This window comes from Phaethon aethereus, assembly GCF_964289735.1.
Source record: "Phaethon aethereus genome assembly, chromosome: 2".
Lineage (NCBI taxonomy): Eukaryota > Metazoa > Chordata > Aves > Phaethontiformes > Phaethontidae > Phaethon > Phaethon aethereus.
The window spans coordinates 54,301,180-54,324,988 of NC_138582.1; the positions used below are offsets into that span (position 1 = coordinate 54,301,180).

The 23,809-nt window shown below is 39.9% G+C and overlaps 1 protein-coding gene across 2 annotated transcripts; it reads right to left on the minus strand.

The window, feature by feature from the left end:
• Window positions 1–687: 687 nt before the first annotated feature.
• THOC1 (THO complex subunit 1) lies at window positions 688–23,142 on the minus strand (the record flags this gene model as incomplete). Of its 2 annotated transcripts, XM_082014661.1 has the most annotated exons (22): window positions 688–983; window positions 2,982–3,060; window positions 4,513–4,660; window positions 4,858–4,941; window positions 8,240–8,305; window positions 9,162–9,257; window positions 9,675–9,698; window positions 10,589–10,659; window positions 11,295–11,345; window positions 11,519–11,585; window positions 13,514–13,614; window positions 14,943–15,074; window positions 16,310–16,418; window positions 17,012–17,085; window positions 17,582–17,664; window positions 17,947–18,042; window positions 18,563–18,611; window positions 19,901–20,019; window positions 21,109–21,175; window positions 21,883–21,943; window positions 22,049–22,122; window positions 23,050–23,142. In XM_082014661.1, 22 exons carry the CDS (start codon window positions 23,140–23,142, stop codon window positions 688–690), a joined length of 2,040 nt encoding a protein of 679 aa, XP_081870787.1. The 2 variants fall into 2 exon arrangements, with proteins under 2 accessions (XP_081870787.1, XP_081870788.1); XM_082014662.1 differs by lacking the exon at window positions 9,675–9,698.
• Window positions 23,143–23,809: the final 667 nt, after the last annotated feature.

The window sequence follows — 23,809 nt, forward strand, 5'->3', positions numbered from 1 at the left end:
GCGCCCAGTAACGGGTAAATCCAAAGGAGAGGAAGCAGGCACAAAGCGCCCCTGAGGGGCTCTCCAGGCAGGAGTGTACCTCTGAGCAGGTAGCTAACCAACCTGGAAATGCACAGGTATGATTCAGTAACTGAAGCAGTACTCTGCAGAATAGTTCTGTGGTACATAGTTTTCAAAACCCTTGGCAATTAGAATTTCACTGAGTAACACAAATTCTACAAGAAACCACCACAAAAATCCCTCCCTTTTTGAGGGGAAACAGCTCCAGCTAGTACCCATTAATAGATAGCCACAGTCTTAAAATGAAACTGGTTGCCACTTCACAGTGAACAGGGACAAAAAAATTACCTCATTGATCATGACACAGGCTTGTTCCTACAGGCAGCCTGGGCTCTGCTGACACAGAAGCCTCTGATGGCAGTATGCACCAAGCTGCCTTGACGCTCCAGCCTCCCTGTCACCTTTCCACCATCTAAGATGAAGCTTCCTAATTCTGGGGCAGGAATCTAAGGATTCCTTCGGCAATCTGGACAACTGAACAATATTATTAAAAAGCTTTATTGTTTATTGAACATAAAATACCTACCCAAAAATCTGTTACCTAGCAACAACAGTTAACAACAGCAAACCAAACAGTCACAATTAACAACAGGCAGAACAGTCAGTTAACACCCCCCCCCACCAGAGTTAGCTGCTGCTTTCAGTGTCATTGGTCAGGCTTTCCGCAAGGTCACTCAACCCAGCTTTGTTCAGCGCCATGATCAGGTTCTCGGGGGTTGCATGGGGGCCCTCCTGATCCTGCCAGGCGACCAGCAGCTGCTTAGCTCTCATCCTCATGTCCTCGCTGTCCGACTCAATCTGCCGTATATCGGAATCCTTCATCTCCAAGTAGGGAGCCAAGGCCTTCCACTGCTCCCCGAGCCTGTTCGCAAAGGACTCTATTTGTTCGCCCGTCATGGCTTTGTCCCGTTGTACCTCTGGACCTGGGGGGAAAAAAGAATTACAGTGAGACACAGGGAACGTCTCCAGGTACTGCAAGTGAATCTTCCCTGATCTGCTCCATTTTAAAACTATTTATTTACTAAACAGACTGACTTACACCTTTCCTTTAGGTGTTACAACCTACTCAAGATGGATTTTTACAGATGTATTACCTAGGTTTCAAGACGAAGATCCCTTATTGCCCAGGATAAAGAAAATCCTGGGGTTTTATGTCATCTCCTGTTTGAAAGAGAATTTGAAAGAGAATTGCTAAAGCGTTAAGTACGTCAGACCTGCCGCCTCCAAACGAAAACAAGGATTTTGACAGGCTGCCTGCCATCTTTAATACATGAGTCAACTGTAATATTAAAATACAGAGTGATCTTTAACATTAAATTGTCTTTCAGATTTATTTTCATCACTTCACACAGAGTTAACCCAGGTACAAAACCAGCCTGCTTCCCTTTTACTGAGTTACTCAAGCCTCATGTTCCTATTAGCAGCAGGAGTGTGAATAGGGTAGTAAACTTTAATATGTAGTCAGTACTTTAAAGAATTTTATGTGATTGTGGTATCAAGATAAAAAAACAAAACAAAAAACGCAGAATGCTGTGCTCCCCTGAGAAGCCAAGTGCTGCAGCAATTACACAAGTGGGTTTGCACATTCATAGTTTACAACTGGTCTACAGTCTCTGGCTTGCCACCTGTTCAACAGTGTTTCATGTTGTTTTAAAGAAAAAAACCCTGAAGACTGAATTACTTATGCACAGAAATTAATCATGTTCTTAATTTTTAATAAATCTCTCACCCTCATGCCACCTGAAGAGCCAGCTGGCATGTAGTGGAAGTTTCAACTCTCTCCAGTGCTTATCAGCCACACTCATTTATCTGAACTAAACCTACGGCACTGAGGGGAAAGAATGGAAGATCATGATCAACACAACAACGGAAGGACTCTGATCACTTCCCCGGTTTCTAAGCACAACAGTGTACAGCAGACCACAGCTCTGCCATCTTTGCTTTAAGACAAGATTTAAAGAAAGATGCAAATTCAACAGTGAAACCGCAAAGGCTGTTTCAGGCAGCGTTAGGCTGAAGAGAACTCCTCCACTATTGGCAAAGAGACTGCTGGATGGAAAGGGGCAACAAAAGAGAGATTCAGAGGCCCAGGGAAGGCTTTCCGCTAACAGAAGAGTCTTTCAACAAAACCACAAAATCCACAGGTAACCAGCAGTAGCCAGCATACGAGTTTCCCACCCTGCATATCCCACCTGCCCATGCTGGACCCAAGAGCTAGCACACGCAAGGGAGAAGGTGCTGCGAGCTGAAGGCATGCACGAGGATGGAAGAAGGCAGATTCACAGACATAGGAGACAGGGACAGACACTAAGGAGCACGACATACCAGGGTTACAGGCAAGAGGCAAAAATGGAAGGGCGAGTTCATGGAGAGGAATGAACGAGAGGTGACATTGTCAGGAAGGTGGCTGTTCTTAGAGAAGCTTTTGCCTTTCAGATATTTTAAATGAAGAGGAAGTACAGATCTCAGAGTTGGAATATATCTATGTCTGAAAGTCCCGTAGCTACCCGCCCCAGGAGGGGCTAGAGGGAGGTACTTACCCACAGCAATTAAAGGGTAGAAAGAACAGGAAAGCGGGGCAAGGAACACACGGGTAGGTTTTTATACAGCAATGCTGGCATTTTGGCTATAAACACCTCCTAACAATGTAAACATACACCAGGCAGCAGCAAAGGCAGAAGAGGCTCCTAATGAAAGTGCTAATCCAACTTCAAGTTGGATGCTTTCAGCACAGACTGAGAGGTTGCTACTGGTGCCCGGTGTCCTGAAAAGGCTGTGCTTTTTGGTGCGAATGCAAGTTCAGGTCAGAAGCATTGGGGTAACCGGGACTGGGGACCCTCAGTAGAAACTAGGTTAAAACACAGCTTCTGCAGTAGACACCAAGAGAGAAACTGAAAACACTAAGAACATGCAAACCTTACTTTCATTGTTTTCCTTTAATAAAGCATCATTATCTTCCTCATCTTCATCTTCACCTGTTTTTATTTCTTCAGAAGGAGGCTACAATGAGAGAACTAAACATCACTGGATGAATTTTGTGTTTAAAGAGACATTTTACAGCTCTGTGATTGTCTCTGGAATGTGTGTTAGAATGGAAAACCTGACATGACCCCATATGAGAATTAAAAATCCCCCCCAGTCTTGTATAGCCAAAACACCAGTAGCAAGTGTTCTAATAAAACATTAATTAGAAAACCTAATGAAAGTAGCCACTGACTTCACAGGATTCTCTTTTTCATAGTAACCACAACTAAGCGTTACATACCTAGCTTTATTTCTTACTTCAAAAAAAAAAAAAAAAGCCCAACCAACCAACTTTGTCAGACCACTACTGATAAGCACTTTTTTGTTTTCATTATTCTTCTTCACTAATTTTATTCCTTACTCAGGAATTCCTCAAAGTTTTCTGTACTTTCAAACTTCTTAAAGGTGGCAAACAAATATGCAAACAACAAACTTTTCACTCTCTGATTTAGCTATTGATCAGCCAAGATGAACAAAAGACTTCCTCTTTTCCTACATTTCAATCACAGGCCTTACCTACCTCTTAGTTCCTTGCCATAGCATTTGGTACATGACAGTAGTACCATCAGGAATATTGCATAAAGCGATACCGTAATATATTAAACAGCTTTCCCCTCCCAATATTGTTTTCTACAATTGGTATTAGCATCTAGTTAACTCCGAACAAACAAAAAAGCTATATACTACAGTCCAACCTTTACCCCTCTGTAGTTTCACATTACAGACAAGGAAGGTCTCAAATATGGAAGCACCGGTTCATGTCCGCAAGAAGTTGCTGGGTCGCATGCCAGCTCAAAGGTTTGGAAAATGCTCCCATCCCCAGGTCTCTCTTATCATTGTGTATAAAGTGATCTGAAAGATTCTTCCCTGGCCTCAAGTTTGTACTGCTGAACACGCAAAGGGTTAATGCCTTAAGTTTACAGCTCCACAAGGTCTGTTTTTCTTTACATGTTTTATAAGCAAGGGAGCCAACAGAAGAGCTCTGGTAAATCTTGCTGTAAAGCTCAGGTAACACTTAGCACAGTATCTTCAGCTGCAACACCCTGCCCCTTTTACTGCCATCTCAGCAGCCACAGCACCAGCTTCAACCTTCAGTGAAGTGCTGTGCCCTGCACCATGGCGCCCGGCAGCTGCGGCAGCTGCGTACAAGTGTATTCCTGCCTACCAACGTGACTGCCACAGATCTTTGTTCACAGAATACAAGGCGGAGCTCAGCACTTAATTGGTTAGTCAATGCTAGTCAGTTTAGTGCTACTGCCACCTCCACAGACCAATTTTATTTGTAATTTTTACTTTAATGAACAAGTTTCCCCCCCACCCCCTGTGTTTTTTTTGCCCCCTCCCTCCCCATGGACCAAATGGACTGCAAGAGACAAGCAGGAAGTCAAATGAATTCAGCATTTATTATTCTAGGATAATATTACTTACAGGCAGCTCCTTGGCTAATTTGATTACCATGTTTTCTAGATACTCAGGTAAACTCTTGAATTGTTGGTTTGTTGGCTGGAAGAAGTGGGGACTTCTGCGTGCTAGAAGTCTCAATGCTCTCCAGCCATAGTTAGAGTTGTTCACAGCCCTATAATAAAACACAAGTTTGGTTAGTAACAGTATGGCATCTGTGAAAGCACAGAATAAGATCTGAGGCGTTTACTAATTAATATACTTCTGTCCCAACAAAAATTTTTTGTACATTACTGGAGTCCTGTCCAGATATTAGTATCAATCCAAACATGAAAGAGGTCAAAATAAAGCAAAACACAAAGACTGACATACTTGTACTTATTTTCAACCATGTTTTCAGGGTCTGCTTGTTCAATAGCTTCTTCAAAAAATTCCTCCAACGTTGGCATATATTCCCTAGAAAATAAAATAAGGAGCTTAATACTCCCCTAAAATAGCTGGTTTGCAGTTCATTCACACAAATCTCAAGCTTATCCATCAAAGAAAAAAACCCAAACAATCCCAAAACAACCTACTCAAATTTAACAATTGCAAATTAGCAAATAATCCCTTTGATACATGTTTCTATGAAATTATTTATGGCGTAACCACTGAAGTGTACCAGTAGTCGCTAGCACTGCCTATTTTATATGTATTTAGACCTTCTGCCATACCAAAAGGTGACATGAAGATCTGTCAGTAGCATTTGGTGAAAAAGGACTATGGGATGTAAGACAAGAATCTGGCAATAAGGCAATGAGACTTTAATCAAAATACCTGTAACAACTGACTGGCTGTGTTAGAAACATGCTGCTACTCACGGGACTCACAAGCACTTGGGAGTCTAAAATGGTTGTTTGTTTTGTGCAATTTGACAGGACAGGATAAGTAAAACCCGGCCTCTTCCCCCACCCTCTATTTCAGTTTCACCAGCTACCAGAGAAAGCTAGACTACCATTATTCCCCAATTATTTACAATCACAAGAGGGGGAAAAACTATTAGATAGCTTAATATTGTACTTAATGATCCCATCTTAGTGGCTCCCTGACTTGCTCAAACATGCTCATTTCATCCCCCATGGTGATCCTGGCAACTTGTGCTGAAGGTACTTCAGTTAAAGTATGCTCAATACAGGTCCAAAGCCTAGAGGCATCAGGAGAAATTGATTTATTTGAAGTGGACTAAAAAGCATCTGAACTCCTGGGCTAAAAAAGCTGTAATCAGTGGCATGAAGTCGAGCTGGAGGCCTGTCACTACCATATGCCAGGGCTCAATACTGGGTCTCATACTATTTAGCACCTTCATTACTGACCTACTGATGATGGGACAGAGTGCACCCTCAGCAAGTTTGCAGACAGTGTAAAACTGGGAGGAGTGGTTGATGGACCAGAGGGTTGTGCTGCCATCCAGAGGGACCCCAGGAATTGGCTGACAGGAACCTCATGAAGTTCAGGAAAGGGAAACGAGAAGTCCTGCCCCTGGGGTGGAACAACACCATGCACCAGTACAGGCTGGTGACTGGCTGGAGAGCAGCTTTGCAGAAAAGGTCTTGGTGGACGACACCACGGACATGAGCCAGCAATGCACCCTTCTGGCAAAAGGCAGCCAGCAGTATCCTGGGATGCATTAGGAAGATGGTTGCCAACTGGTCAAGGTGATCCTTCCCTTCTACTTAGCACTGGCAAGATACATCTGCAGTGCTGGGTCCAGTTCTGGTCTCCCCAGCACAAGAGACATGGGTCCACACAAAAGGCTGTGCATGGACAGGAACATCTAACATCGAAGGAGAGGCCGAGGGAGCTAGGACTGTCTACCCTGGAGAAGAGAGGGCTCAGGGGCAGTAGGAAGAAAGAGTCAGACTCGATGCTACACAGTGAAAGTACAAGCAGCAGCAGCTGGCACAAATGGAGATACAGGAAATTCCACTTAAGCATCAGACCCTCCCCCTGCCCCCCCAACTTCTCCATGAGGAACAGGTTGCCCAGGAAGGCTGTGGAATTTCCACTCTTGGAGAGACATTCAAAACCTGACTGGAGAAGGTCCTAGGCAATTTGCTCTCTAGTTGACCCTGCTTTGAGCAAGGCTGTGGACTAGATGATGTCTAGAGATCCCATCCACCTCAGCTCTTCTTGTGATTTAAAAGACAGTATTTATGGTTCATAGGGTACATTTATTAAAAGGACGACTGATGTTTCTGCTCTTAGAACAGCTAAGTTCAAACCACTACATTAGGAACCATGATCTAGTAACAGAAATAGTATTCACAACAATCAGGACAGTTTGCTGCTTTGAAGACTACAATCAAGAAATGCAGTTACTTAAGAGCTGTAGGTTACTGTGAGCCACGATTATCAGTGGTGCAAAGCAAGCTCAATGATCTGTATTTCTCCTACCTAATGTTTGACAGAGGCATATCTGCTTCTACAAGGGAACCTTGTAATCAGTTGGGGCAGTGAAACACACTGGTCTATAAATTCACTTTAATTTTGTTTTGAAAAACATTTTGCCCAGGAAAGCAGTGCCCCATGAATGTTTAAGTGTAGTATTACCACTGACTACCAGAACCAAAACCAGCATCTTGAAAATCCATCTGATTTGAATCCTGCTATATTATCCCAAGAACAGCTATCTCAAAAGAAGACAGGTAAGGAAGTATTAACCCATTTGAATGAAGACACAAGGAACTAAAGCAAAGTGTTACAGTCACTTGACCACATTCAGTCACAAAGTCTATAAAAAACTTGGAACTGAATCCAGATCCCTCGGGATCTTCTCTTTCCTGTTTACCATGGCATGCATTTTCTTGGTTTATCTCTGTTTAGGGTTTTTTTGACTTGTTTTTGTTTTATTTAAAGAAGTTGCAACACAATACAATCATGCACAGGGAATCAAAAGCTTTGGTTCCAAACACAACTCCACCTTTTGCCCTTGGCCTAGTAAAGGCAAGTATCCTGTCAGAGCCTTCCTGCACAGTTCGGCCTCACAAGAAAGGAGGGCACTTCCTCTGCAGAGCTCTCAAGCTCTGGAAAAGCAATTCTTCCACTCAGGACATCTACACAGGTAGCACCTCTCCCCAGCCATGCTCCTAGCAAAGTTCTCTTTGGGAAGTGTCCCCTTCCTTTTCTGAATTCTCATACTAGGTACCATGTCTGCACAAAACGGGATTACACTATCTTTAACAAACAGAAAGTTATGTAGCAAAGTACATTTTCAGTATTTCCTACAATTGTGCAAGCAGAAAGGATAACCAATAACTGTATTTTTCTACATCTGCACCACTAGTAGATCCGGTATGCACTGAAACAATGCCTGCTAGTATATTTCCTCTTACCTAATACTATTCAAAGCACCTGCCTGCTTGAAAATCATAGCCAAATAGCACACTAACTTCATTAGAGTCACACTTGGCAATCTTCCTTTATTATATAAGGTAATTAATTATAAAATCACACTCTGCAAAATGGGAGCTTCCATCTGTTTTTTAGCTTAGATTTTACTTTACTAAGTAATGAAAATTACTGACAGCATAAAGACTAGTGAAGAAACCTGTAAGGAGTTTTCAAGACAAAAGATTCATAAAAGCAACTTCTCTCACGACACACGGTGAAATGGCATACCCTATCAGATCATCTTATGTACTTTCCTTATGGCAATTTTGTAATAATTTTAATTTTTTGTGTAATTAGAGTGCTGAAAGTTAGCTTTTTTACCTACCTACTCTCAGATTTACAAGCTTCCATGTTATCAGGACATAAATTCCAAAGGCGGGTCAGTTCCTCACTGAAAAGAGAAACATAAACACATATCAAAGCCCACATTCATCATTCTATCCTTCCACTTTCTGTCGTTCAGAGACAGACACACAAAACACTATAGAAATTCTCACACCAGAGCCTTTATAATAAAGCATACCATTCAACTTGAATTTATTATAATTCGGGAATTACCAGAAGTGACAGACATCTGATGTCAAAAAGTAGGAAAATTATGTATTACATTTCTATTATGATCTCTTGCTGTTCTGTGGTCAGAACCAATAACAAACTCTTCCTCTTTCCAAACTAGCTAAGGCCACGTTTGTATCACTTCTTCAGAAGGGAGATTTTACTAAACACTCAGTACAAGGTCTTAAAGCTCAAGACAAGGTCAAAATTTCCATATCTAGGTTGGGTAAACCGTTACCGTGAAAAGACTATAATTTCTCCTAAAGAAAGAAGTGGAAAAATGCAGCACTTAGTATCATGCAAAACATGGCACTTCTATTGGAGAGGACATATCAAGAAGAAGCCTTTGCCCCACAGTTAAAATACCAGTGGGTGTTATTTTAAAATCCATGGCATAGATACATTAGACAAAAGTATAAAAATTGATTCAGCAAGCACAAGCCACAGACTTTCGGCCTGTAACTTACAGACTATTTAAAAGGGATCGACAAGAGATGACTAAGGAAGCCTACTGCAAGTTTTGAAAGAATGACACATCCCTTGGCTGTTTTTTCCCAGCAGCTCCAAAGTGAGGGAGTTTGAAAATTACTGACTAGAAAAAACAGTGTCAAAAAACCCCCATGAAAACCCCAAAACCAACTAAGCAACCAAAACCTAGAAACCCTGTAATGAAAAAAAAAAATCCAACATACTTCCCCATAAGGATTTTTTTGTTTGGTCCTTTTCCTAAGAAGTCCTCTGGAGCTGGCCTCTTTCTCACAGGCCTCATTGGCTTAGAATCAGGAGGTCTAAAGAAAAATAAACAGCATGCTCTTTAGTATCAAACCAGTAATATTTAGAGAACAAAATAAAGTAATTTCACTTCAGATGGTGCCAAGTTAAATCATAATGAAAGTGTTCAGAAGAACTGGGATTCTAGGAGTCGAAGGCAGGAGGGAAGAGGGAGAGAAGGTAAAGTAAGGATAAGGAAAGAAATTTGCCAGACACCAAAATTAGTTCACTCACAAATTTAAAGGTTTATCAGAGTCCCGATATAGAAAAAGAAGCAAATCACATTTATACCAGCAGCACATACTAAGTATGATCTACCCTGCTGCTGGCATCATCTGCTCTGTGATTGCAAGTTCTCTTTCCCCAAGGTGCGCCTGATTTCATGGGATCAGAGAATGAAGATCCCAGACCACTGAGGTTAGGGTAAGACCTACCCAAGCTGAAACTCTGGTTGAGATCTAAAGAAGGAGACAGAACATTTATAAAAGTCAAATTTTGTAATTTTACTTTTGTTTCCCCGCACAATAGTAACTTCTCACTTCTCACAGCCCCCCTCCCATTTTTGCAAACAGCTGAAGTCATGAAGCGGTGGTTCCACCTCATCTTTCCATAAAAGGAAATCTGCAAAGAGATAATGACCCAGATGCTCCTTACCATGAAGAGGCTACAGTCTGTGTGTAGAATGAAGAGGATGGAAGAGGAATATTTGGTCACATTTGGTCACCACCTCAAGATAATTAAGTAGACATATGGAGTCCAAGTTCAAGTTTTGCCACTAGTTAGTAACTAATTACAGAGGAAACCTTTCAATGGCAAAAGCCACCTAACCATAACTTCTTTTCAGGCAAGTGATCGCCACCAAGTGGCAAACCTAATAAAGTGCATAAGAGGAGAACCATTACACAAAACTCTAGGTACACTGCCCCACCAAAGCTGTAACACCAAAGGCTTCATTTAGAGGCAATCTAAACTGGTATATGGGAAAGTCAAACATTAACTTCTTCCACATAGGGTCTGCTTGAAGGCAGGAGTGGGGACAACTTGCTCCAGTCTCCTCAGTCAGTGGATCCTTGGTATTAAGGAAACAACATGTTGCTGTGAGACCGTGAGGAAACGCTCTCCTAAGACTCCGCACATTCATGACCACCTCTTCACTGACATAATGAAGCCTGAAGACTTTTAGCAGAAATCTAAGAGCCTTCTGCACACACAGAAGGGACATCCAACTATACAAATCTCAAAGTTGTGTGAATCATTTAATGTTCATATCCACCATGGGTACATATTCTGAAGTTGAACCACCATTTCAAACAAGCAGCCGCAAGCTTCTACTTCATAATAGAGTTACCTTTCTTTCACAAAGCTTGGGCAGCCCTCATTTTTCCATGAGTTCCAGTTTTCTTCAGTATTTAATATATGCTGGAGAAACATAATGCACATTATTAGGGTCATAATCACCTTTGGAGTTGACCCCAGAGTTTTTAACTGAGCTATTAAAATTAAGGGGAAAACTTCGTTACAGTTGTATTTCAGCCACTATTTTGAAAGTCATCAGTATAATCTTAGAGAGCTGGTTTAGTTTATTCAAAAACAGTGTTATGTCCTCTCTTCAATAATTGTGGGAAAGGCTTTTCTTTCTCCTTCTATATAAAAGAAAATAGATGCAGCCAAAGTAAACGAAAAAAGGAAAGCAAGAAGACAACTTCCTTTTTTAATTTCACTTGCATCTTATTCCCATGTCTTTGGGCACAGAACTGCTTTCTGCAAAGTCTTTAAAAAAATTTATTATTTTTTTCAGTAACAAATGTCTCCTGTATGTACACATGCACACATATACACATTTCCATTTCTCCCCAGGAGAAGGAAGAAAACCATGTTAATGAAAACATGGGAAAAATACAACTACAAAATAAAAAGATGTTATGAGATCTTTTTTACTGAGATGAGATAACTTATCTCAGATATTACATCTATGTTCCAAAAGTTAGTTTAAACCGATACTGCTTTTTTACCTGCTATATAGACTTTGTGCAGACAGTACTGAAAGTACTTACCTCTACCATTTTCGAGAATCTTTCCCCATCCGGAGGATTTTCTGACAGAAGCTATGATTGGGAGGAAGGAAAGAGATTAACTTTTTGCATTATACTTTTAGCAAAATACATAGGGGAAAAAAACCCAAAGAATATGGTGGTTACTGCTTCAAAGGTGGTTGATAAAATATTACATACTAAATATTCTTCCATGTAGTTTTTATAGAAGCATCTACTGCACCAACCTGGTAAACTGCTTTTGTAGTATCTTCAATCCAAAGAGACTGTTCATCTGTTAGAACATAGTTTGAACTGGAATTGAAAAAAAACCAAACAAAAACAAAACACAAAAAAACAAAAAGTGTCATTAAATCAGCTCAAGTTGTTTTTAGTTTGAAGAGTTTACTACACATCAAAGTGCTGAGGACACATCATTTACACTACATACTTTGAGGGGTGTTAGAGAGGAGTATATGAATGTACTTTGAATGTGCTCTGGTCTGGTCCCATGGACTGACCATGCTTGTAGAATATACTTTCAAGGTTTAGCTTCATCCAATAGGAAGTTGTCCATCTGCATGATTCAAGATCAAAACACAGCAAGTGGGCACAATGAAAGGACTTAAAAAAAAACCCCAAAACCAAAACTCTCCCCTAACCTCAGCTAAAGCACTCCTGTAGACAAACCATAGTAAAAGCAACAATTAATCTACCAGTTGTATACAGGACACAAATCTTGCTCATTCCCTGCTCACTGCAGGGGGGGTTGGACTAGATGATTTTAAAGGTCCCTTTCAACCCAAAGATTCTATGATCTTTAATATCTCAAAAGATAAATTCTATGTGGCATAACCTGAAGTCATTAAACAAGTCATTTGGTACATCTAGAATTACAATGCAATCAGAAAGTAGAAGTGAAAAGACTCTCATTCCCAAGCAGAGACCAGAACCTTTTTTAAAGACACATTAAAAATCAGATTAGATTCTCATCTTTGTTTTTCACTGGTTCAAGAATCCATCTGAAGCATTACCATTAACATTCCATTTACAGTGTTCAAAAGCAATATAACACCAACCAGCTTTTTCTGAAGCACTAGGTATCTTAAATAGCAAATATAAACATGATCATGGCTAAGTCAATAACACAAGAAAGACTTTTTAGAACTAGCTTCTCTTAGTTAATAGGATATAAAAAAGCTCATCTTTTTTAAGGAAGGGAATAATTAGTATTATTTTACAACAACTGCACCAAGTGTTATACCCCATTTATACATCATATCATCCTTGACCACTGATAAACAAGTGCTTTTAATGAACACTTTAAAGAATTGTCATTGAAATGACTGACTATGACCTCTACAGGACTGAGCTGCAATTCAGCAGACTCAAGTTCTACTCCTTCCCTGCCACCGGACTGCCTTGGTAAATAATCTATAGAGTGAGGATACAGATCTTAATCTAGTTTGCAAAGTTCTTTGAGATTTGTTTATAAAAAGCAGTGTGTTGCAGGTGAAAGACAGCTGCCTTAAACGTTAATCCTTACGTGCAGCACATATGGTCAAGAGCACAGGAAATAAACAGAGAGGTAGGATTTTCTTCAGCATAACATTAGAAAGTAGGAAAAGATGGGGTTTTGTTCTGCCGCATTAATTTATAACAGCAACAATGACCATTGTTATTTCTTGCTATTTTAGACAGAATTCTGTAGCACACTAGGAAAAAACAAATCAGCAACCAATGCCCCATTGCAGAGTCAATACAGATTCAAAATGATGCCACATACATGTGGCTTGCATTGGTCTAACAACTTGCAGCTGCCAAAGAGGGAGACTCCTTCCCCCTCATGACTGGCACTCACCTTAAGCAAGCTTTAGTGGCCTCTACTTCTCTAAGACCCCAGTCAACTCACCAATTTGGCAGAAAACTAACTCTGCAAAGATGAGCAGATTGGTATTTTGCTGGTTTAGTAAACTGCACAAATTCAAGTAAGTCTAATAAACACTAGAACCACTGCAAGGGAGGGCAAAGAATCATGCAGAGAGGAGCAGAGAAAGGCAAGAATGCGACCTCCCCTTTCCTGCTGTAAAGAAACCTCAGCCACATCCTGTATTTACCAATTCAAGGCTCTGTAAGTTTCACAAGAACCTTAGAACAAGCAGACAAAAATCTTTTAAAATATTTTGGTTTATCTCCAAGTTCTTAGCTCTCCAACTCCAAAACACAAAATATTGCCACATTACCTTTTAAATTTGACCTGTCCCTTCAGATACTGAAATAGTATTAGGTACTGCAACAAGATGTGACGGCGAAAGTTACTGTCACTCAGCTGTAAATCCATCAGCTAAACAACAACAAAAAATGACACATTAAGGAGACTAAGCACGTGTAGGTGAAAAAATCCAACAAATGTTTTCAGATAAACTCCATGGAGACTGTTTTTACAACAAGATGATGGTAAGTCATTACAGAAGCTCTGCTCAGGAACACCTACGCTTGCAGATCTGCACTTCAAAAGGTACCAAGATAGGTAAACTGTCATTTAGCACAATTTAGGAAAGACTATCAAAACTTCTAATGAAATTGATTTTTTAAAAGCACAAGGAACTGCTTGTAAAAGTATCCCTAGATTTTTGTTTAATTAGTTTTATACTGCTGGATTTAACAACATTCACTTCGATGCAAACAAGAATTTCGAAAAACAAATATTCAAATATTTCAGTAAGTGAAGGACAGCTTGCTCCCTTTTCCTATGAACTATAGGCTACAATGGAAGGATTCTGCTACCACAGAAGCATTCGCTGTCATCAACACTTGCACAGTGATACACTGCTTGGTTTCTACACTATGTGCTGCAGCATGATAGATCATACAAAGGGAACATTTGAAGATTCTTTAAAGAAAAAGGCCTTTGACTATTGGGTGTTAATTAAGCAACCGGTTCTATATATTCTATACTACATTATTTTAACACCATCAATACACAGGTCAAAGGCTTATGATGAATTTACCTACTCTTCTATCCCAGAAAGCAAAAACTGATGCTGCACTGAGACTTGCAGCTACTTTCTCTTTGTCATCTACTAATGCATGCATTTAAAAGTTAAAGTTATATACCATTCCAAAATAAAGACAATTTTGGGATTAAATTCAGCAGAGCATTGTATTTTTGCCAATATTAACAGAATTAAAAACTCTCAAGATCTCTTTCAAAGCAACTTCTAACAAGACTATTATGAGGCAGAAAATGTAGTTAGCACATCATCAGCCACATTTTGCAAATGTTATTCTAAACGCAATAAAAAAGCAACAGATCTTTAAATATTTACTCTAACTTCACTTTCTAAATGTAACAATACAAATCAAATGCAATAAATAAATGTCAGCTTTATTGCAGGCTCTTATTCCAGAAATAGAAGTCCCCTGAATCATCAATTAACAGAGGCAATCCACAAAGAAAGAAAATAAAAAATAATAGAATAAATATATCTAAAGGAAGTGATCAAACAATGCAACGGGACACCTAGAGGAACCGTGGAGACATTCAAAACCCAACTGGACATAACACTGATCAACCTGCTCTAGCTGAGAACTTTGAGCAGGGAGGTTAACTAGACACAAGTTCCTTTCAACCTCAACTAGTCTGTGATTCTGAGAAAAGAAATCACGTACCTTTTCACTAGTTAGGAACTTTGCAAAGTATACATGTTCTCCTCCTGTTTTCAGTTCTTCCAACTTTTTTCGGGAAGCCTGAGTGTCATCCAATTTGTAACTTTTGAAAACAGCCAAAACTTCTTCCGAGTACTATAAAACGGAGTTATTTACCATATGAAAATAATATTAAAGCTTTGTAGTTAAGAGAACTACAGTAGAATTAGTGCCAAACAATTAAAATAATTTGTAAACTTGCTATCAGACAGCTGACATGACCCATTTGCCACCAATATACAGGACTTCTCTGGACACACAAATGACAGTGAAAGTGTTATTTTTCATTTCAGAACATCTAATAATCTGGAGTATTTAAAATATGCTAAGAAAAACAACGTTATGGGTTGTGAACTGTGCAAAACTGCTTTGTCGTTTAGATGTTATGAAGAAAAAAGTTCCACATGATGATAGTGCTATATTCAAACTCAAATTCTTCAGAATATATACAAAGAAAGATACATAAGTTAAATTTGCAGTACTGCTCTCAAAATCAATTCAGAGCCTTAAAGCTGCAGTGTAGGAAAAACTTCAAAATTTCATCTGAAAGACTTAAGCCTGGCCTTGTTCAGTTTCTCTGAATCACACATGGATTTGGGGGTTTTTGTGTGTTTTGGTTTTTTGTTTTGTTTTTTGTGTGTGTGGATTTTTTTTTTTATAAAGATGAGAATGTAGACCTCGTTAACTAGATTTATATTAGGATGTCTCAGCAGATGTTACCTCTTATTGCCAGAACACAGAAAATGAAGATGAAAAAACCTAGACTTCTTGCTATTAAATAAAAACTGAGTGAAAAATTGTGAAGAAACAGTAGCTTAGCAATAAATCATCCTCAACATTCATGCTAAGCAAAATTGAGACAGCTGTCTGAAAGGGATGTTCAAGTCATTGCTTCTATAAAGAGATTTGCTTTGTTAGAAACCTATCATCTTTAGGGTCCCACTGGGGTCAATATGACCATTCAAAAGTAAGATCTAGGACTAGATAGAATTATTTATCTCCTTGGGGAAAAAAACCCAAACCAACCCACAAGGTCTGCTTTTTGCAGCTGATAAATCACAAAGAAGGTAGTTCTGACATTGTTGCAGCATATGAAGTCTTTCTATTATTGACTAACACAAGTTCTATTCGGGGATTTACTGTACATCTTAATATAATGTTTACCATCAAAGGCTCACTTTAGAAAACAGCAAAATGCATTTCCTCTTACACTGTTGTTTTTCGATGGCATTAGCATTTGAATTGTTCTATGCCTATGTAGTCACTGTCCTACTTGTGTAAATGCTGATTTTTACTTAGTCTGAATGGTTGAAAGCATGAACTCAGATTACCTTAAGGAAAGTTTTCCATGAGACCTTCTCATAACACTGCACAGGATTTCTAAAATAATCTTGAAGTGACCAGAATTTTCTATACAGGTTATAATCTATTGGAATGGAACTGGGGAAAAACAAACAAAAAACTCAATATTGAAAGCAAGTCCACTCAGGAATGTACAATCCCAGAAAATATCATTCATTTTTAGGTGAAATAATGAGTCAATAGTGAGCCCTTACAGAGAAATCTGTAATTCAGAATTTGTCCCTAAAAGAATTTTCCATCCAGTCTATTGTTACTTTCTCACCATAAAAGCAAAATAATATGAAAAAGGGATCTTAGGAGTTTTTCACTATCTGGGGAATGAAGAGGAGCACAGCTTTTTCTCCTCAAAGCATATACAGCATGTACTCAGAATCCCTGAATACATCTTACCAGAACAAGTTTTGTCAAGATAATTGGGAAAATTGTCAAAAAGAGAGAATAGCAGTGGTTTTCAGCCAGGGTATGCAACTTTTTCAATAATCTGTAGATTTCTCTCTCTTCCAGGCAACTCAATTTAAACAGATTAAGACACTGCTAGGTTGTATTTATTCTTGAGAGGGCAGGAAGTAAGTAGAATTCCCGAGTACGACATTTAAGGATATTTCCCAAAAAGTTCTTTACTTTTACTTTATAAAGTTTTGTTTCAACTTTTAAAATCGCAGTAAGCTCACCAACTTGTTGGTGCTTCATCATCTCCCATTTCACCTTCTTCTACGTCCATTCCTTCTTCTCTCTCCTCAGTGTGCTGACAGGAAAAAAAAATTTAAAACTTATACAAATGCCAGTATAATTTGCATACAGTTTTCACAGTGTTCTTTATTTTAAACATTTTATTACACATCAGATCAGAAGGCTTAAGCTGGTAATTAAAAAGATCTCTAAAGTATTACTCCAGTAAAATGCATAATGAACTCATGTCTTAACACCTTACTACACTTTGCAACGGTAGCCTGACTTGTCTTGAAAAAAGCTGAAGGGACAGCTCTATCCTCCATACGCTGTGGGGAAGACTTAGTACAGTACGTGATGGTGCTTACAATCAACTTTTTTCCCCTCAAAGTCTGCACAGTTTAATATATGAAGTAACATGCCTATTTCCAGAATCAGCAGCTTGGTCTGGAAGAAGGACAACCAAATTATGAACATACAGTTCCAAATATTAAGCACAGTAGCACATTTTTGTGCAAAAAAGCTTACATGTTTACTGCAGAATGAGTGAAAAACAACATAGGAATTTTCACCTTCTGTCCTAGAGTGCTCTCATGTTCATTGGTATTGAAAACAGTGACATTTTCCAGGTTAAACTGACTCTGCAAGTTAAGTCCTGTGAAAAACAAAGGGATCAGTCTTAAAAGCTGTTCATTCAGTTAGTTGTTTATGAGATGCTGATACCAAATTCTCAGAAACAGCATTCAAAACTTGTGTTTGGAATCACAACAAATGAAAGTCACTTACAATATCAAGGGTAGACACAAGAACTAAGATACAAGTGCAAAGTGATTTTCTCCAACTGGATTCGGTCTGCCATCATCCATTAACTTAAAAGACTCAGCATTATTTAGTCTTTGCTACATGTTAAGTGTGATGAAACACAAAAAAATCTCACCTGACTTTTCTGAAAGCGGAAATAACCTAGCCAAGAACAGTTGAATTCTTCCACAGAAGACTGTGTTTTGTGACTTAGATAATCTTCTTAGCAGGTCTAAATGTTGTAAAAAGAATATTAGTATTTATCCCTCTTTCAATTTCTCACACATTAGAATTCAAGATTTGCTAATTACATGACCTAGGTAGCTAATGAAAGGAAGCTAAGATTTGTAAATTTAAATGCTAGTAACTTCCTTAGATCAGCCATATTTTTTCCAAATGAATCTACCAATTCTCCCAACACTTTCACAGCAATAAACAGTAAGTTCAAATGAATCCTACTGAAATACAGCCTCTGATATGGGCCTTGTCATTCTAAGGAATATAAGGAATAAATATTTCTCAGATGTTCTGTTATAACAACCTCCACTGATGAAGAGATATCCCCAAGGTCAAAATAACTTTTACATTAATCAGCAAGACTCATGAATATCTGCTAAGATGACTGACCTGCCTTTTAAGTTTATTACTTCTTGAACACATCTGAATGTAAATCAAATTATTAAACTCACTTTCATTTGCTGAGATAGGGAGTTCTTTAATTCCCCATCACCCCCTGAAAAACTCCAACTCACCATTGCACATTCGTAGCAAGTAATTTTTCCCTGCAGAGTAAAATGTATTCTGAAATGGAGGAAAGGTATTTAGATCATTAACAGATCGCAAAACCTTGAGCAGATTTTAATTCAATCATAGTCATGAATAAGTATGAGTCATTCCTACTAAGTCTAAATTTGAGTCTTCCCTTAAAGAAGAGGCAGATTTCACAAAAAGGCAACATAAAACAAGCAGTCCCATGAACTCTAAGAAAGCATAAAACACAACATTTAAATCCAGCCTCCAAACAGAAAAAAACATGTGACAATGAACTGTAAGAGCAGCATGCATTTTTTTCCTGGAAGACACGATTTTTTTTTTTTTTTTTTTTTTTTTTTTTTTACACTTATTGCCTTTATTATTCCATGCATTATTTATACACATAAGGAAAGAGCAATACACAAAAGACTTAAGAGCATGCACAGTACTAGTAATTTGGCAGTGGGAGAAAGAAACTGATAGATACTTGAATTAACAAAAAAGAACAGTTTGTGAATATATCGGGGGACACAACGTTATCTGAAACACAACAGCCTGAATGAATGCCTAGGGGAGATAGTCCTGGTTAGGAAAACACAAGCTGGAATGCTTTTCAGATGTCACCTACAGAGTTGCTGACACTTGTGTTCCTGGCACTACTGCCAAAGAGCAAACCAATGATACTGAGATGCAAGTTTTCTTATTATCTTGGAATAAAATACAGGCAGCTTAGGACTTCTGCCCAAGACCCTGAATTCCCTCTTTAATTAACAGTGCCTGCAGCACAAGAAGCTCAGCAGCCTGTTGCAGCAGCTCTTTGCCTGCTACAGCAAGAGCATAGAGCCCTCACAACAGGCCTCAAAACTGTTGAGTCTGGTTTTGTTCCTCAAAAGCAGAAACATTTTAGGGCAGCATATTCACCATTGCTATAGTCCTGTAATGGAAAGCTCATTAAGATGACTTCTTTCATGCAAACTGGAGATGGAAAAATCTCCTGCAGCTCTGAGGAAGAAGCTGAATAGTAAGTCAAGAGGGAAGCTACTGATACAAATTGTGCGTTGGAAGTTAAATTTCCAGTTTCTAAATGTTACCAACACTGTACAGTGTAGAGAAAGGAGTCAGGAATAGAACATCACTCAAAATTACCTTTTTTTTTTTTTAATTCTTAATTTTCTGACCTCTGCTGCCCAGATATTTTTAAGCCTCAAAACAAAATGTGCTCAATGCTACTATTTTAACACAAATAGATACAAAGACAGTTAAAATCTGTTTGTAAAAATAGTTCAGGTACACTGAAGCTTTGGCACAACTACATCACATTTTTGAAAAAGACCTACCGATTTCCATGTAGCAACATTTTTCTCCACAAAAGTGAAAATTTTGTCACACTGATCCAAAGGCAGGCAATCCAGAACATCCCCCAGAAGCACAAAAGGGGTCGATGCAGTGCAGATACCTATAAGGAACAGGGAACATTTTATACAGCAAATTTGAACTGAAATGCAATAAAGAGGCGTGGCAGTTGAGGGACATTATCTTAAAAGGGAAGACAAAAGTTCTCCTGTGTTCCTACAAGCCCTAACAAAAAGTTTGGGCTAAGGCATGAAGGCATTAAAGCTATTTCTTTATGCATATATATGCAGATGAGCTTTACAAGAGCTTTGCACTAACGGAGAACAAATAATAAAGAATAACTGTTCTAAAAACAAAGTCTGAGACAGCCTCACATCTCTTTGCAGACTGCAAGTGAACTCTTTCAGACTTGGTTAACTTGGTAATTCCATGATTAAGTTACACTACACACACCTATGAAGCTTAAGAGTGTTTTCCTCAAGCAAAGCACTGCTAAAAGCAGCGCTCCAAGTCTGTCTACCCATGCTTTGTAGTTTGGTAGCATCTGCATTCCTCATAATCACAGGTCTTGTTATTCTACAGTTCATAAAACACATGTAGTTGAGCTTTACTTACTAGAACAAACAAGCATTTGATGTGTAATGTGAACAAATGAACAAAGGGAAGAGCATGAAGGCCTCTTCAGAAGGGATTAGCACAATGATTTCTGACACAAAAGACAGTTATAGAAACAGATTCAAGTATCTAAAAAACAGCTGTTTACTGACAGGTCAGTACTGGGAGACGAGCACAGATATTCAGGAAAAGCTATCTCTTGCTCTGCCAGCGCCTGACAGAAACCTACAAGTCATTTAACCTCTCTGCCTCAGTGGTCTCATCTCTGAAGTAATGATGGGAGACTTCTAAGCATTTTACGGTGGTGGATAAAGACAGAAAATGCTAATTATGTTGCAACCAAAACCATGCATCCTCTATTAAAAAAAAAAAAACAATTCCAACACAAATGGCACACACACAACTGAACTTAATTATATTATCCTTCACTCCTCTAGTGAAAAAGACTTAATAACCACTAGCATAAGGACCACATATTATCAAAGCTAACTGCTATAGACAACTCAAAATCTGATTTTTTTTGTAAGAGTTCTCTAAATGGCCCCTAAAACTGCCAAGTGATTTGAAAGATGCTCACCTTCTGTGACTCCATTAATAGCAAGAGAAATAATTGCCAGGAGATTTTCACATGGAGCTTTGTTTATCTAAACAAACAGAATAGTGTTAAACTTCTCTACTCTGACCAAAATGTATTCAACAAAACTAAAATTCTGGTTTCCAAGTAGGCATATTTAAAACATTCAACTTCCCAAAACTTCAAACAGTCTATTAAATCAGACCTGTTAGCTAACTATATAAAATTTTTATTGAGGGAGCAACATTTCTTGACTGCTTCTGGCCATTAAAGACCCCACAACACCTACTGTGTAGAAAGAATCATTTATCTCTGAAAATTAATATCCCATACTCAGCCTTTGTTCAAGTAATACCAACAAAAACATTCCTTGATTTCTTTCATCATTCTTTTCAGCTGACCGGCAGCTTTGTTACATGCTAGTAACAGATAACCCACTCTACCCCACTTTTAAAGGATAATTCAAGAATAATGTATATTTATGAACTAGAATTTTAAGACATAGCAGACATTCATAAACAGTACAAATAACTGCTGGAAAAGGCTAAGTCAACACCTCTCACTATAATGTGGTATCTTTAAAATACTGCCATTCTGTCCTACTTACCAATCTCCTTTAATCATCTACATCAATTCAATCTTAATTAGGTAACTTTCACATAATTCATGTTTTTAATAAACAGTATTTCCTTATACTAAATTAAGTTGCTGTTAAATTAATACATTAACTTGCAAATAGAAATTTGAGCTTTAGCTATAGCAGTTAGAAGTACTTACTATTTCTTCTTCTACAATAACTCTAAAAGCTTGATCCAAGGTACATTTCTTTTCATTTTCACTGCAAATGCAAACATTCCACATCAGTTAATAACAACTATTAGGGACAAGATTATTAAAAATTATCTGAAAAGGCACCTTTTAAAATCAAGTGGCATTTACTTACCTCCCAGGAATCTGGTTAAATGCGTTCAACAATGGCTTGATACTTTTGTTATTCAGAGCCTCTCTGGTGGATGTCTACAAAACATGAAATTATGAAACCAGTGCAAAAATCAGAAGGATCTCCTCCTTCCTCTATCTGACAGTGAACAGAAATATTAAGGAATCTATTTGCCACACACCACATGTCAGTTTATGAAGAGAACTGTGTAACAAATAGGGCAGATAACAAGCACCTAACAAATTAGGCATGTGAGCTAGTAGAGCATCACACCTCAAACCTGGGCTAACAGTGCGGTGAAAAGAGTATTTCTAAGTGAAACACAAAGGAATAGGCTGTCGTGACCAACACGGCATCTACAACAATCTCAAACCCCGCAAACACAACTTCACCTGCCTCACAGGCAGGTTACGGCGGCTTGGGACAGGACTCCTGCTAACAGGATGGTCTAAAAAAATCACTACATCCTGTAACGAAATAAATTTAATGGAGCAAGTGTCTGAGCCTCGACCACTTCTGTGCAAATCCCATTCCCCTGTCTGACAAACTGGGCTGCAAACGGCAGGATGCAGAGGCCCGGGTACACATCCAGCCCCGCCTCCCATGGCGACGGAAAAGCATCATTCAGCAGAGGTGCAAAAGAGGTAAGCGCAATAAGCTACGGACGTTTTGCTGCGGGGTTACACCAGAATTTAACGTCATTGTATTTGACTATAATTTTAGTTAACTAAACAGTAGGCCCTCCCCTTGGCGGGCTAGGTTGAGCCAGCACGAAGCCCTGTCTCCAGCCTTATACCGCTTTATCTCAGCGGGAGCCCTGGCCGGGACTGCGGGCCCAGAGCCAGGCAGAAGCGGCGCGGCGCGGCGCGGCCCGGCCGCTGAGGCGGAAGGGGAGGCAGAGCCCTGCACCGGCGCGCAGCCGCCGCCTCCCGCCCGCCCGGTGCCCCTCCGAGCGGTAGCGAGTGACGGGATCCCCACCCCCGCCCGGGCCCGGCCGTGCTCACCGTGAAGCGGAACCGCGCCTCCGGCAAACTAAAGAGCGGCGGCGACATCGCTCCGACTGAACGCCGCTCCGCGACGCGCGCCGATGATGCCATACTCCTCCGAACGGCGTTGCGTACATCCTGGAGACGCCCCGCCTCCGCTTCCCCGCCCCCTCCCCGGGCTGGGAGCGGGGCGGGGCGCAGCGACCGGGGAGCGTCGCGCGCCGGCGGCCGTTGCGGGTGTTGCTGCGGGCGTGGCCGTGCCAGGGTGCTGCCGGCGCCTCGCTCTCGGCTCCCGCCGGGGCTGAGCGCATGCGCCGGCTGCGCTGTGCTGAATGCGGTGCGGGGGTGGGACGGGGGCAGCCGCAGAGCGTCCCGTTTGTCAATAGACTGACGTCAAAGTGCAAACGACCTTAAAAGGTTAAACGTGTGGGGGAGTGAGATATGTGGTTGTTTCTTGTGATAGTCACCTCAGAGCCACAGTCTGCTGCCATCTCAAAGTATCACTAGAGGAACAATAATGAGGAATTTTTATATCATCAGTAAAAAACCCCTCAGCATTAACAATTCACAGGTTGAACCATATCTGATCTGGATGAGGGGATCGAGTGCTCCCTCAGTAAGTTTGCAGATGACACCAAGTTGGGTGGGAGTGTTGATCTGCTGGAGGGTAGGAGGGCTCTGCAGGGGGATCTGGACAGGCTGGATCGATGGGCAGAGGCCAATTGTATGAGGTTTAATAAGGCCAAGTGCAGGGTCCTGCACTTTGGTCACAACAACC